The following is a 16470-nucleotide window of genomic DNA, read 5'->3' on the forward strand; positions in this document are numbered from 1 at the left end:
AAAACCTGGACCTGTCCTCTCTGCTCCAGGCAATCCCGGACTCCCTGCAGCCCCACCACCACCGCATCACCCCCACGGCAGTTTTATGCTCACAGTCTGCCTCACTTAGAAGCCTGTTTCCAAGCCAAACTGGCCAAACTGTCCCTCTGGCATCCCTGAGTGGCAACCCTCAGCCCTGATCCCATCCCACAGCCCGGAGGCAGCTCAGCTCACCACCAGCAGATCCAAGCCCTGCACCTAGAGAGGAACCACCCCGGCTGTGACTGCCCGGCCAGCACCACCTGCAGCAGGCACACGCAGGCTCCCCCTTCAGCTCAATTCCTTTCCCTAACACTCCCCAGGCTCTGGCATACTCCCCTTAGCCAAGCGAGGAGCCATGCCCATAAACTTTGAACCAACACTGCCAGACTCAAGCTGGCCAGCACGGCAAAGCAGGTTTGCTGGGATGCTGGGTGAGCAGAGCTCTGCGCAGCTCCTCCTCCCTGCTGAGCACCGAGGCTGCAGGTAATGTTGTCATAACTACGCCTGTGTCTGCAATCAAGTGCGAGCTCTTACTCACCTGTCTTTTTATTAGATAAAAAGCCTTTCGAAATTGGTAAATTAATGTCTGCACGCCAGGCTTGCAGCCCTACAGACACGAGTAGAAATCCTAACGGGGTTTGTTCCAAACTTCCTTTGCTGGTAATAACCCCACAGAAACGGGCAAACGATGACAAATGCCACATCTCATCCCTACTGTGGATTTGGGCTTCTTTTTTAATTTTATTGTAGGGTATTTGTTTCTCATACAGAATTCGGTGAAGATCTTTTTAAACGTTATGGTTATAGCAGTAACAGAGCTTAAACTTACTTTTTATGGAGTATTTCTAGAATCCCCTCCAAAGCAGCAGATCGCCAGCTCCCATGGTTGCCATTAAATGTCAGCGTTTGACAGTTTCCATACAGCAGCATCTAAGGCAACAGTTTCTGCCTGCAGTTAGGACAGTAACTGTTGGAAATTTGTGGTGGCTGTTGGCAAACATTGGCTTTTTTAAGGCAGGTTACCAGAGATGCTGAGGTCTGGAAGAGCAAGGTTTGGGGGTGTCTTCCTCTGTCTCTGCAAAACCAGAATGCCCTGCTGAAATCTGCCTTTTTTTGTTGGTTTTTACACAGAAATGGGAAATATTTGGAAGAAGTTACCTGATTCACAACCAAAACCTTATTATTATTTTTGTCACTTACGCAGGACAAACGTTGCCAAAAGTTCACTTATTCATTGAAGTAACATTTTTTTCCCAAAGGAATCTCAGACAGATGAAGGTTGTTCTCTTTCCTTGCAGGAGCTGGCAGTCGGTCACACAGCTCCTCAGCAGCACTAATGGATGAGCAAAATCAGGGTGTTCACTCTTTTTATCCTGCTCTCTCCTTTTCCCTTTTCTGATTCTTTATTCCAAGTGTGCAATAATCCCAATAAATTCTCAGCAGCAGACCTGCTTCCTAGCCTGCAAAACCTCGAGATTTCAGCATGCCACCATTCCTTATTTTAACAGAAACAAATACACCTTTTTTCTTTGGCCCAACAAGGAACAAATGTACATCCACACATGAGCACGAGCCAGCAGACAAGAAGACTAATATGGGATGTGGAGGAAAAGGACATACAGCCGTTGATCTTACCACTGCCCAGCTGCTCTCCAGCATCCCAGGAAAGTCTCCAGTTGTCTCTAGCAGGGAAAAGTGTCTCGGTGTAGTCTTGGGGACCTGCATACACAGACATAGGCAAACCTGAAACCGTGTGCCCCTCGTGTTCTGGCTCTTTCCTCCTCAAACGCAGCCCTCATGCAGGTAGCCAGATTGCAGTGTAGGCTGGCTGTGCCGTTAGTCAGAGTGGCAAGGTGCTAGAAACAAGACGTTGGTAAACTTTGAAGTGCCATGCACACATTGTTTTCGGTACACAATGAGAAATGCCATAAGTTTAACATGTAAATACCCCCCTCATCCACCTACAAACCTCTCCGAGCTTTGTCTGAAAGAGGAATCGAGGGCTGACACCTGTCCTTTGGCAAGAGCTCCAAGTCTCAAGAGCTTTGCAAAGCTACCTTTAATGTTTGTGGTATACTTCAATGGGATTTCGTGCTTGCACTTGTGACACCGCAGCTGAATTCAAATAGACTGCCAGAGCAGCAGCTAGGGCAAGCAAATTCTTCTGATGCTCAGAAAGCAAAGGTATTTTACAATGTAAGAAGCAAGTCCCAATTTAATGACTCCTTGGTGTTCCTAAAAGAATTGCAATTTTGAGAATGTATAAAAGCAAATATGCCGGACATGCTAATTGCATCTCCTGTCCTCAAAGCCCAGAAGGGAAAGCAATTATCACATGCACTCAACAGGCTACAGCACCAAAATACCCATCAGCATAAGGCAGCATCTTCGGCAGCACATCAGCTAATGTCTGTTGCCTTTGTGCAAAGAGCAGTTGAAAAAAGTTTTCTCAAAGAGACAGCACCGAGGGAAAACACAAGTGACTACAGCTGGCATCGTGCGCTGCAGCTGAGGACAGGACAACACGTTCTCTGAAGGAATACACAAGAGGAAAACCAAAGGTGTCTCTTCCTGAGCAATGCCCGATCCCTGCTGACCACAAACACGTTCAAGGACTTCTCAGAGTCATGAGAGAGGACGGCAGAGATGGTCAGCAGCTGCTGGTGCTGGGACCAAGCCGTCTCCTCCATCACACGTGTGCCCTGCCCAGTCCCATCCTGTATATCCCAGCCTGGCTCTCCAGGGCTCCAGGAAATAAGAGTTGTGCATGTGATGAGAGCAAAGTGGGCAGAAGCCGGATTTATTACGAGGAGGAGCTTGAAAAATTGCAAGCAGCTCTTCAGGCAAGAAACAGCCAGTTTTGGTGAAGAAAATGAGTGCCCAGCTTGCTTTTGGACCAACCCTGCTTATGACAAGCACTGCAGTCCAGTTGCTTTTAGTTTATTCTAATGACTTAAAAATGCTCGGCTCCACACCAGCCCTGCCACAGGGAAGGCGATGGAGAGCTGAGTGAGAAGGTGCTGAATGCACCTCGACTTTGTTTGCATTCACCCAGCAGAGCCAGCTCCTCTGATTTCAGGCAAGCAGCTAGGTGGGCAGACCGCATCCTGCTGACATTAACATTCGTCTTTGTCTCAAGCTGAAGTTTCCAGGCCCTCCTGCTCTGCTTACACACCTCCTAACGGATGCGACAGCCCGGCCAGCGTGCCGGCACCGCTGTGCTTTGTTCACAGGGGGGCCCAGCTCGGCGGATTCCACCCACTCACACAATCCTGCGAAAGCGAAGCATTTCTTCCCGATCTGTCAGCTCAGAGGGACACTCGCAGAGCAGATGTGCTTAGGAAGCATCCGCGTGCGGAGCAATTTGTCACTACCGCCCTGCCCGCTTTGGGCAGCTCAATGAATGCTGTAACTTCCACGTCGAGTTGAGTTTTTGTTTTTCTAAGACTTAAACTACCTGCTCTTTCCAACCAAAACGACTTCTCAGTCTCTAGCGTGTCAGATTAGCTGGCCTGTTGAAGACAAAGTGTGTTTTATGGAAACCAACAGACCCAAGCATCCTTTATCCTTACCCGTAAATCCAAGACAGGACTTGAAAGATTTTGACGTTTTACAAAAGCAGTTCCACAGCAGAGAAAGAGCCACAAATATCCAAGTGTACACTTTGCTATCCAGCAGCCAAAGCTGGAGGATTACCTTTCACCTCAAGAGCAATTTTTCAAGAAAAAGCTCCCTCTTTCTTTTTCTTCCCATGATCACAGGAGAGATGCTGGATTGCCACAGATGGCCGTTGGTTTTCATTTCGTGCATTTTACACAGAACATTTTATAGATCGTACCAGCTAATCAAATTACCCAAATTAATTTCAAATTCAAATGCTGAGCTGCTCTACCTTCCCCACGCACTGTCACTGCGGGGGCAGCACGGTTCGAACAGACTGGGGGAAGGAGGCTCTTTGGCAGCCTGGTCCCACAGCAGGTGCTGCCGGGGGAGATGTTTTTAGGGCTTCACACTCGGAGGGCTGCCTGCCACCGCTGCACGGGGAGCACAACAGCAGACAGCATCAGCTCCCTGCTTTCTGTACAATACGAGTAGCCTATTTATTTCACAAGGGCTTTTTCAGGATTGTTCACATTCATGCATTGTTCTCCTCTTCCGAGGCTGCCTTTGCAGGTGTTGGTGTTCAGACGCACGCCTGGGAAGGTGGCAGATAACAAAGCAGCAGGCACGGGGCACCTCGCGGGGCAGGAAGATAACTCACCTCGCTGGAGGATGGCTGCAACGGCATTAAAAACGCTCCCTCTGCAGAGTCAGCACAGCGGCACTTCTAAAGGAAACTTTAAGAAGGAGCACTTATAACCCACTCCCCCCACGAGAGCGTTACTTGAAGGAAATAATGGAAATAAATGGAAAATAAAAACGCTCCCCAGAAGGTACTGCGCTGGGTACTTCAGTCACTGCTCTCCGCACGCACGGCCCTGATCTTTGTTCAGCTCAGAACTCAATAATGTTTCCAAGCATTATTCCAACAACCAAAGCGGGTTTTAGACTTTCCACAAAGCAAAGAAAGGCTGCGGCGGGGTGAAATAGAGGACGGCAGGAGTCCAGGGAAGAGTGGGGGAAATACAACTGGGCTGTCTGCTGCTCCTGGCCAGCTGCACAAGCCCAGGGTGCTGCAGGCAATCCAGCAGCACCACGCAGAACCCAGCACTGCAGCAGCCCAGAATCTTTTTCCTCTCCCTGAAGCGGAGAAGATAAAAAGAAAATGATACAGGGAAGGGTGTGTGGGTTTTTTTTTGTTGTTTGTTTTAATGCTAAGGAAATAGTTTGCAAATTATTAGAAACAAAAATAAACAACAACCAACTCAGCTAATGTACTTCTCTGTCTCCCCAGTGTGAATAAATACATTTCACATCTACTCGTGCTGCTCCTCACTAACATGCCCTTTCTCCCCTAATACAATCATCACTGGTGCGACTTTTGGAGTTTTCCATACAAGCTGTTGCCAATTCTTTTGAGCACTTCATCTCTAAATGCAAATGCTTTGCTAAGCATCCTACAGTTAGGTCTTTTGGTATAAAGCACTTTGTCTCTATGTTAAAATAAAATTCAACACCTTTTTAAGTGTTTGTTCCTATGTATACAAACAGCAACTTCCATGAAACACGACAGGTTCCTCTAGAAGGTTAGGAAGTTCTGTAAATTGATGGATTTCTGACATTTGAGAGCTGGCATTTGAAGCTATTTTGAAAAATAGCTCGGTTTGGGTGGTTTTGGTGTTTGTTTGTTTGTTTTTAGGGGGGGTGACTTGCTTGTTTCCACTGTTGTCTAATTTTTCCATCAGAATAAAAGCTCAACTGCCCACAGCTTTTGGGGTGTTATTTTAACAGGACTAGAGCAAACAATGAAGAAAAGCTTTATGAAGTTTGACCTAATCATTACCCAATACTCAGAGCAAATGCTGCACTTGAAACATCTCAACAGGGACCAACGTCCAGAACAAACGAGCCCAAGCCCCTAAGCTACTTTTAGAAGTTTTAACCCTGAACACCCTGAACCTTCCCCCTATCTCCAAGAGGTGCAGCATTCCCACTTCCCACCTGTGCACGGAGCAGCCCCAGGCCCACAGACCTAGCAGACACACGTCTGTAGAGAAGGGAGCAGCACCAGCAGGGCAAAAATCAGTCTGGGTTGCCTTCTGGAGCAGAAGAGGAGTTGGCGTTTTAACCACACCATTATTACCTTCAAGGGATGCAGCATCACCACCCGTCTTACATTTTTCTTTCTTCAGAGAGAGAAGATGCATACATACAGAAAAACAACTTTCTTAAAATATTAGGTGCAACACTGCTGGTGGACTGCTACAAAGATGACCACGAGTTCCTTACATCACGCCCTTCGTGAGATACCCAACAGCCAGTACATCATGTGGGTCAACCAGACAGCTTCTGAAGCTGCCCCTCACCAGTTTGTTTCACCACAACTCACCAATTCCTGCCATCTTTCCAGACAGACTTCCCCAAAAACCTGTTGAGAGTTTGATTTTCCCCTGAACAAAAACTTACATAATGCTTGATGAATATTTTTTCCTTATTCATTAATCGTGATGAACACATCATGAAATTCTCTAATGTATTCATTATTCAATATTACTCAAACATTTTGTCAGCAAATAATTCTTGGTTTATAGGTCATTCGAATTGCAAATTGTAACTATTACAGTCATAGTTTGCTGCTTATTTTTTAACATATGTAATTTATTTAACTTAAGTAATGCATACAGCCAATTTAATCAATGTGCAGTGAATTTCAATTTGTGTGTTTGACTTTAATATTCTTAGTTACATAAATCACGCACTCGGGAAACTGAAAATAATAATATGGGACTTAAGAGAATAATTGAAGCCATATGAACTAGTTTAATGGAAAACATGAAAATGCATTCGTATATACAAGCTAATCTGACTTCCACTTTACAAATCCTATGAACATTTGCAACTCTTTTTTCTCTAATTCACTCTGATACAGTTAATTTGTAACAAAACCCATGCCAGCAGCTACAGCAGACATTGCCAGATTGCTTTCCACTTCCTCCTCTGTATCCTTATTTAGGATATTAAATAACCCCGGTCGCTATTAACTTTTCTTTATCCAGGATCTTAGAAGGTATCTGTCCACCACATATAGCAAAAGACCTTCAACTTCCACAGCATTTGGGAGGCAAACTGCAATTAGTGGTTACCTGAATCGATCATAAATAGCCTAGGAGAGCTCTAGTTACTTAATGCTTTTGATTTTATTGTAAGACCAGAGATAAAACTATAATGAGGTTCAGTGATAATAGGAAGTTGGTCCTCTGGGACTTGAAAATTGAAGTAAGTAGGCAGAAATTAAATGTTTATCCAGCAGATTCCTGTTTGTTCATACTTTAATGTATACCTTCACCTATGCTTCCATTGCAATTAGGAAACAGCCCCAATTAGTCCAATCACTGTCCTTCAAGAAAAAGAGAATAAAAAATAAAAAGAAATAAATCTGGCAGTCGATTTTTATTGCCAGCATGACTTTGCCTAGTGAAAAGGCCTTACTTGGAACTGGCAACGGATGAAAAATGCACCACCTCCACAGCTCTGCGATTTCTCCCTCTAACTGTATCCAAGGCAGAGAACACAGCACGTGGATGTACAAGCAAGCTGGAATAAGCTTATATCTGCTCACCTGTATCAATACATCACATGTGCTGCAAACGAGCAGATGATCTGGAAGCAAGAGCAAAGATATGCTGCATGTTATAACTCAACTCAGGTCCCAACAAACACCACTGTCCTTACCCTCTAGTAAGCTAACCCTGAAAGTTGTGTCTCAAACAGGGTTTCAATCACCCTAAACTGGTGCTGAGATTCAAAGAGCCGGGTTAACTATAAGAAAAGAATCAGCCACAGAAACTCAAGGCCAAAAAAATTTCATTCCCTCCCCTCTACTTAAGCTGTGGAGCTGTTCAGATGTGCAGGGTGTTGCCTCAGGCTGCTCGCCAGTTATTAAGAGGACGCGTGTCGCACAGATGTTGGCTTATACCCGAGACACTGACCATAAAAAAATAACCCCCCTGTAACCACTGCTGAGCTGCTGCACCCGTATTTAAAGGGCAGAACTGCGCTTGTGCACATGAACCAAAATGGGCTTTTAAGAGTGGAGAGGCAAAGTAAGAGAAGCTGCTGCAGGCAGGTGTGTGCAGATTTGCACAGATGCTGCTGTTGTGTCTCAAGCCGATGCCAAACACGGTAGTGACATAACGCTGCTGCACTGCTGTGGAATATCAAAATGGTCAGTTCTGGAAGTAACATCCATTAGAAATACTGACAAGCTCTTGAACGTGCTCTTCCGATAGCGATTACAGAAGATCAAACTGACTTCTGGGGTTGCCCTGACACCAGATTTTGGATTTGAGGAGAACAGCAGAGGAGGCAAGTTGAATTGCCCTTCTGAGGGGCAGTCAAGCCTGCGAAGGGTTAGATGGGAACCAGCACAGTCTAAATATTTGGCTCATTTGGGTGGTAAACCACAACTCCCGAAATGGTTCTAGACCCCTGTGGATATTGTAGGTTCCCCCATATGGCAACCCACCCAGGCACTCAAGCTTACCACGTGAATGAGTTAGGCACTGAGCTGAGTTAGCACTAACAGCACTGCACGGGGATACGTCACTTACTAAACTCATTCCTAGATTTCAGTACCCTAAATTTCTGCCCCGGTTCCAGGTGGTAGCATCAATCTGCTCAGCTGATGCAGGTGGGTGAACGCCAAGGTGAGAAACAGCCTGCACCCAGCGATGCTTGCTCAGAGCGCCCTGTTTGCACTGCAGGGAGGGAAGAACACGGCTTGTATGAGTTGTCTGCATGAGAGGTTTAACAAGAGAGCTCAGAAAACCTTTGACAGAAGCCACTCAAACAAAACTGAAGTGCCCCTGCCTAATTCTCTCCAGCAAGCTCTCTGCTAACGTAACACAGTCCAGTGGAACCAGGCTGCCTTCACACCGTGCAGCCAGACTTTGAGTTACAGTCCCTGCAAGCATCCCCCGGGTGAGGCTAACCCCACTGGAAAGCCTTTCTTCCCTTCCCACTTGAATCTTTCTATATGACAAAATCTGAAATCCTCTCTAAATGCCGCGACACACTGAATTGTTATTAACAAGCTTATTAGAGCTGTGAAACAGGATTTCCATTACACAAGTCTCTTACTTTCCCCAGAGTACAGCAGGACACCATCCAAAGTATCTCGTAATGCCCAGTGACCTACCTACTGCCTTGTAGCAGAGGCAATCTTATCTGATGTTGCCCTTTATGAATTCTCCAGCTGTCTTGGTTCATTACCATACAGTTAAGTGTCCCTTGTCTAGCAGGGATATGTCCTGCTCTCCCATCGCAGAAGTAGCCTCTCTCCATTCAGCTCCTTGTTAAAGCAATGCTAATTACGTAGTCCCGTGATCATCTCCTGAAATTAGCACAAATGGTAACAAGTCCTTTGATTGCCAATGTTTCTGTAAATGTTATATTAAAAAACAGCACTAAAATAACAGCAGAGACAGAATTTGTATTAGATCCATGCATGCTCTTTCAAAACTCACAACAAGGACGGCATGCGGAGTGGGAGTCCACTGTCATTCACTTTGAATGATTCAAATAAACAGAACACAAAGAAAGCCACCTCCTTCCCGCTTGGAAAAGCGCTGGTGAGGAAAAAGAAAAATCTACAGCGAGTATTAGCAATAGGAGAACATGCCACCACGGCTTCAAATTTTTAACGTGCCATTTTTTAAGACACAAAAACATGGATTTAGTTCTAACCTCACTGACTTAGCAATATTTGGGCACTGGGAAGAGAAAGAAAACAGCTAATTTCAGCCTGTTGTTCAGAGATTGCTCAAAATCAAGCCATTTGATGAAGATTGCTTTGCTATTATGTTTCTAACACACAGCACCATGCACCAGCCCTGCACAAAACAACCAGCAGTACCAACCAGCTCCCACGAGAACTTAGGAAAAAGACAAGAAGCTGTCTGTATGGCAGCGCACGTCAAGCCTCCAGAAAATCCCATGTCCCAGTGGGAGCTAAATAACCAGCAAAATACAGGACAGGTCATTGCAATATACAAGGAGAGGGGAAATAGATGACTAAGATACTAAGCAAAAATGAATGAGGGATGAATTGTGTAACTGGGTCAAGCCATTAATTCTAAAAAGGACTGGGAGCCTGGCAGATAATTCAGAGTGACTCTCCAAGACGAGAAGTAACTTATCAGAAAAAAAAATATATATATAAATGGTGTCTTCAATATTTTATTATGAAATAACAACACAAATTCCAGGAAAACAATCAGCTCCATCAAAGACAGGAGCTGACTGTCTTGCACACACAAACCAGAGACCCTACAGGATCCCATCCTCAACAAGGGAAAAAATAAAAAAAAAAATGATGAAGTCTCAATGCTTCTGAACCTGGGGGGCAAAATCCTCACTGGTTTCACTCTAACCTGGTTCTCCACAGGAGGCCGGTCAGATATTTCCAGCCCCCTCAGCCAAGCACCATGCTGAGGACGAGTTTTGCAACAGAACATTATTAAGGTCATTCTCTATGCGTTATAGAATTCAATTTCCTAATTTGCCCCTGAACATCATTTCTTTATGGCCACCTTCCCACTCCTTGTGGGAGTTAAAATAACATTCCTTTCTTCCCGTCAGCTTTTATTCTTCCTTAATTTCTCTATAAAGCTTTGAGAAACAGGAAACACCTTAGCAGCCATGCCAGAAAGCAAATATTCTGAACTTTCAATCTAGTTTGTGTCCTCCATTTGTTATAACAGCATGCTTGCACTCTTATCATCTAGGTGGCCTTGCTTTTATTCTATTTCCAAAAGGAATGGAGAACACTTACAACACTAAATACCACAGTGCCAGAAAGCAGAACTTAAACCAAGCAATCATTCTCTTCTTCATGGGAGTATTTTGCAGCACAGGTGACTGAGGTTCAGCATTACAAATCCCCCTGCAAGGACAGCAAAACAGCAGAGAATGGTTACCTAAAGCCAAGGAACTCTCTAAGAACAAATTGGATTACCTCCTGTTAAGGCTGGCTCAAGCAATGCTTGTTCACCATCCTTTTCTATAAATGTTATTCTGAAGAGTTCTGGAGAAGAGGCGAGAACCTGAAGCCTCATTACTGTCAGCAGAACTTCAGAAACGTGTATGCATTTACAAATGTATAGTCAGAGATATTAAAAAACAGACTAAATGTAGTTTCTGAATCAGGTACAAAGCCTCCGTAGGCACAGATTATCTAACAGAAAGGCTCATCAGTGCTTACTGCTGCACTACCCGATTTGCTTCCTATCTGCAAGGTTTTTCGAGGCGAGAGCAGGAGCTGCGGGAGGCCCACACTTGTGGAAGCTCTGAGCTCCTCATCTGTGCTCCAAGCACCCACAGAGCTCCCAGACGTCCGGGTGAGCCAGCAGCACACACAGAGCAGTCATCATCTGCAAGTGACATCCGAGGGCTCCTTCTCTGAGTTCCTTTCTTTGAAGTCCCTACTCTTCCAAAACAAGATGAAGACAGAGACCGAATATCTTTTAACTAGAGAAACTGCCCAGTGTTGAGCTGCAACAGGTTATTCGTTGTGCAAGAAAGAACTGGTGTATGAATTTTAGAGATATAATGGTTAATTAATGCTTCGTACTTCCCACAGCACTGGAGATGTGAACAGATAACATTTCTGGCCTCTTCAATGGGACAGCTCAGAGCCCACCATGATCATTTTACCAAAAAAAAAAAAAAAAAAAATACAAACCAACTTGAAGCTTTTGCTAAAGGGAAAATTATCTTTGGCCCCTGGACATGGCCACTGCAAGATTTCATGCACCTGTGGGACACGGCAAGCTGAAAGGGAAAGGATTCGCTAGACCTGCACAGTGTCACTCACCCATGACTGAAAAATTCAAATTGAGAGGAGCGCTGCGAAGGATGACCTAGGGGGCCAGGCAAACCGAGATTCAATTTTCCAAGGTGAAGACAGCAAAATAATTGACTCCTAAGTACTTCAGATGAAAGCACCAGGGAGGCAGACAAGCTATTCACACAGCCCTGAGGAACCCCATGTCCCTGTGGGGTGGGAATAAGGAGGTCTCCAGCCACTCGAGCCCAGGGGGGCTGCAGCAGCAGTGTGAGCCAGGATCCCACTATCTCACAATGCATCCTGGTACAGTTAAGAAGAAGAGGATGTGACATGCTTGCCCACTAGACAAGACTTGATCCAGAGCCATCCCCATCTCTCCACGCACACCCAGACATATCTGATATACTCCGAATGTCTCCATTTCGATTCATTGGTCACATTCCACTACTTCCTAAAATGATCAGCCTCCAAAGCCTCTGGAAGTCTCCACACTGACAATCCTGTCACACTCCCAACACGTGAATGTTTCTATGGAGACTTTGTACACTGCACTGGAGTCTTTCCTAAAGGCTCCGGGTACTCCCACACCACCCTGCAATCCCAACCCGAGGCAAACCAAACTGGGAAGCTCGCTTTTGCTATATCCGAACATAAAGCCAAGCTCCAAATATGCCTCTGCTGTGTACCCACGCATCGCACCTCCGTGGCCTGAACATGTTCTAGGGCAGTGAAGGATGGTGCCACGTCACGCAGCCAGTGGCAGTGACGCAGCCGAAGCTGGCCTCGGCTATATATACACCGCCATGAGCTCACTTAGCCCGGAATATCAGGGTACTCTGACTTGAAATACCACCCTCCACTGGCGCATACACACTCACAGGCTGTTCATGGATACTAAAACACAAAGCCCACTGATATGCAAAATATATATAAAAGACCAGCCTTCTTCACTGCCTCCTTCCCGTCTTTTCTCCCCCTTTCCTTTTGTGTTAAGAACCCCCTCCATCCTCCTTTAGGGCTCACCCACCTCTCCAAAATATCGTTCTGACACTAGCAAGTGCCTGCTGCAAGGGCCAGGGCTGCCAGAGCAACCTGAGACCCAACCAGCACGGTAGCCTGTCAGCAGCACCAGCTAAAAGCTGACAAGTGAGGATGGGCGAGCCAGTGAGGCACTTGTTGATCAGCCAATTCCAGGCCTTCAAGGGGTCGTGGGACAGCTTACCCTTTTCTTCAGCTCACAAGCAGCTCAGGGACATGTGGATGGTACTTCAGGATAAAACCCCTTCCCATCAATTTGCCTTCTGCCTAACGAAACAAAGATATTTCTTTATTCTTTATTGCTTTCCAGAACATAAAGATATTTCTTGGGAGCTCAGTGCAGCCCCAACACTCACAAAGCCTTCCCACAAGTTTGTGAGCACTGCCAAATCACGCCAGCCTTTCTTCCTGTGGTACCTCTCCTAACTCATTAAACACGAATACCTTGTCTGCTCCTCAATCCTCTTGTTGTGCCTCCTTCTGTCCTGGCACCGGTGCCGCTTCCTGCTGAGCTGAACACCCCACTGTAGGTACGTTACGATCTGGTTTTTAATATTTTCTGGCAAAGGTGGCGTTCACAAAACGGAGGTTCTTGCAAGCAGCAGCTGTTGTGAGTAGCATATCCCTGTGCAAATGCTTAAGGGAAATAACACGGGCTGTTTCCTCTTGGGAAATACGTCAAATGGAGAGGTCTCACATGCTTAGCTTCAACAGGTGTCTGAACCCGAGGCTCCCCTTGCAGCCTTTTCAGGATATTTTTATTAAACTGGGGTAGGCTCTGCCTAGCAAGGTTCAAATCACAAGTCCTCTCCTCCGTTACATCCAATATCCTACAGATCACTCCAGTTGGAGCCTTCTGGGCAAGGCATTTTTTAAGCAGCTTACTTTTCAAGGGCTTGTTCATTTCTATGCTACAAAACCTCTCCTCTAAAACAACACTGGGGTTACGGGCCGCCCTCACCGAATTGCAGCCACTGGAGAGGAAACCCCAATGCCCTGTGCTCAGCCCGTGCCACCGTGCTCTTCGTTTCTGTGCCTCCTGATGCAGAGGACAGAGTGTCACCTCCGATTCTGAAATTCCGTGACGCTGTCACTTTGTGTCACGATGTTAAGTGGTTTTGATTATCTGATGTCAGCTCGCTTTACTTAAAGCATCCCCACTCCTTGGCATTTGCTTTCCATCAAAATGTGTCACAAAGCTCTTCATCAGAATTATTCCGTGCCCCAAAGGGGCTACAGGACCCAGCTGCAACCGCTGGTGGCCACAACACGCGATGCTGCCTTGATAGGATCTGTCCTCACCACAGCATCACTCCCACTGCAACAGGCCAAGTTATAAAGAGACGTGTTGGAGGCTGCTGCTACCTGGAGGAGCTTCCAAAGCCCAGGGTGGCCACTGTCTGCAAGGGCAGGGAGCCGGCCATGGTCCCAGCCCAGGCCTCCTGGAACGGGCAGAGGCTTTCCTCTCCCAGCACTGCTTCACAAGGGAAACACTTGGCTTCAGTGTGTAACACCATCTCACTCGAGCTTTACCCATTGTTCAATACAGAGATGGTCCCTGCCAGAAATATGGAAGTGACAGGGAGAGAGAGAAGATATGGGGCCTGTAGGGCTGGAGCCTCCCCTCGAAGACATGCTCTAAGAACGAGAAGCAAGGGCTGCTGACTGGCTCTCAGCTTCTCTTCTCATTACTCATTCATTTCTACAACTACATTCACTCTCCTCTCCTCAACCATGGAACATTAACAACCTTCTCAGAGCATCCAGGAAGCAGAAAACATCAGGTAAAATGCATTGCCGCTGCCATCCAACTTTCCTGGACCATAAAAACCTTCAGAGCCAAGTGATATGCTCTGGTATTGAACACTAACCCAAGCTGCAGGGTTTGAGGAACGAATCACTGAACACCACCACAACTATTAGGAAAATCAGCACTAACGTGTTCTTTAAAGCTCCCCCAACTCTCAGGCCTGACCTCCCAGCGCGCCGTCAGAGTAGATAAAGCTTCCTTTATGTCAAGGAAACTGCATTCATTGCAAACTGCCTCACGCCTGGTCGGAATCCATCACCTGTGTTTTCAGGGTGATCCTGGACACGGACTGAATGCCATTAGAGCAGCACAGCTAAAGGAAGTCAGCAGCTCAAGGACCGCAGAAAGTGGGATTTTTATTTTAATAAAGCCAAAGTTAATTAAAGAATAACAGTGTTCTTAAATAACTGGAAGATTTAATTTACTCCGGAAACACCTGAATCATCATTAACACTATAAGGATCTCTTTGCATTAATTCATACCCAAATTCGAGGCCGTGCATTTTGTTAAGCTTCTTTCTTCCTGCTCGTATTTGTACCCGATTAAACTTCGGTACAGGTGCATATGGGTTAGTAATCACATTTTTATATTTTGCATGCAGATTAGTTCTATTCAAATCTGCATAAATTTGTTATGCATCACTGCAAAAGTGAATGCTCAAGCAACTTTTATTTTTATCTAATCAAATCACTGCCTAATGAAAAATGAGCGACTGTGCACAAAGGTGTGCTCGGGCAGGCTCCCGGGACCCCTGGGGACAGGAGCTCCTCTGCAGGGCTGCCAGGCGCGGGGCTCCGGCTGCATGGGAGGATCAGCCGGACCCCAAGTGCCAGGGCTGCCTTGGCAGAAAGAGGAAAAGGTTTCCAAAGTCAACTGGACCTGAAGGAGCTTCTGTGGAAATCCTCCCCTAGGCACTAGTGCGGTTGATTTAGAATTGGTGAACTACGGTGAAAAATCCCTCATCCAGTAAGGAAACAGACAAGTCTTTACTTCCCTGTACCTGAGCTTGCTGGCTGCGCAACGAGCTTCACATCTTCCCTTGTAAGGTGAGTAGCTGCAGCAGGAACAGCTGAACATCTCGGCACAACAACAGTTCACTTAATTAAACTGCCAGCAGTCACAGCACACAGCAGTAAGCAATATTAAGTAGTTTACTCTGGAAGTTACAAGACAAAGTACGCATTTCTACCGCTACAAGTGTATTAAACCGTTTTAAAAGAGACCCTGCAATGAATTACATATGCACAGGCTGCTGTGGCTTCCTAGCACAACTGGCAGGATCTGGTCCAGAAACAAGTCTACTGGTAGAGACTAAGCTTTTGCCTTTTTAAAGAAGTAAAATATGAAAGGCACAGAGGCATTTGAAAATGTCACCCTGAAGTAGGAAGCTGTGTCCTGATGACCAGCATACACGGCTGCCTCGCTGATTTAGGTATATCCTTCTTTCCTCATCCCAGGAGCCAAAGGAACGGGAGGAGTGGGCTCTGCAAAGTACCTGTAAATCAGCGTGGGGCTGGGTAAAGGCATCGCAGTGCATTCACCTAGACAGCTGCAGCAGAATTAGCAGCAGTTTGTATGGATACAGCTCCTTTATGGCATGCAGATCACTAACATCTGCCTCTCTGCAAGAGAACATTGCGCACCGATCTCATCCTCAAGCCCAGGAGTGTGCTGCCGCCTCGGAAGCACACGCTGTGCGTTTCCTATGAGGCAGCACAAACAGCACGGCCGAGCGGCTGCGCCCTGTTTCAAGTTCCAGCAACAGAGATGCTTAAATAAAAATGACAACAGCAAAACTACCAGGCAGCCACGCAGCTCCCCTGGGACACCTCCTTTCCACGCCGGCCACAAAGGTCCCTGCGGGCACCCTGGCTCACAGGGCTCCCTCCTCCCGTGCCCCTCTCCGTGGGCAAGCAGGTAACCTCCGTAATTGCCATTTCTCCCCGTTCCACATGGATTTAAGGGATTTTGAAAAGAGGAGTTTGAGAAAGAATTAAATTAAGGCTCAGGAGCAAGTGGCAACCGGCAATAAACAAGTTCCCCGAAGTGGGAGAGAGTTTGTCCTCCTCGCTCGCAGCACATTTCAAGGTCAATTACACTCCCTAACGAACCGCTTAGCCACAGCCAGGCTGCAGGAATTACGCCGGGCTGAAG

General features: G+C 46.3%; 1 protein-coding gene across 16 annotated transcripts in view; it reads right to left on the minus strand.

Moving 5' to 3' along the window:
* IL1RAPL2 (interleukin 1 receptor accessory protein like 2) overlaps positions 1-16470 on the minus strand; it is a 391415-nt gene that overhangs the window by 281056 nt on the left and 93889 nt on the right. For 2 of the 16 annotated variants that reach the window (XM_084534708.1, XM_084534709.1), the window contains one exon: positions 1657-1740. The exons of the other annotated variants lie outside the window; for them this stretch is intronic. In XM_084534708.1, the coding sequence (XP_084390834.1) occupies positions 1657-1740 (84 nt within the window). The remainder of the gene's footprint in view (positions 1-1656; positions 1741-16470) is intronic. 16 annotated transcript variants of the gene reach the window in all.

This window comes from Aythya ferina, assembly GCF_964211825.1.
Source record: "Aythya ferina genome assembly, chromosome: 13".
Classification (NCBI taxonomy): Eukaryota; Metazoa; Chordata; class Aves; order Anseriformes; family Anatidae; genus Aythya; species Aythya ferina.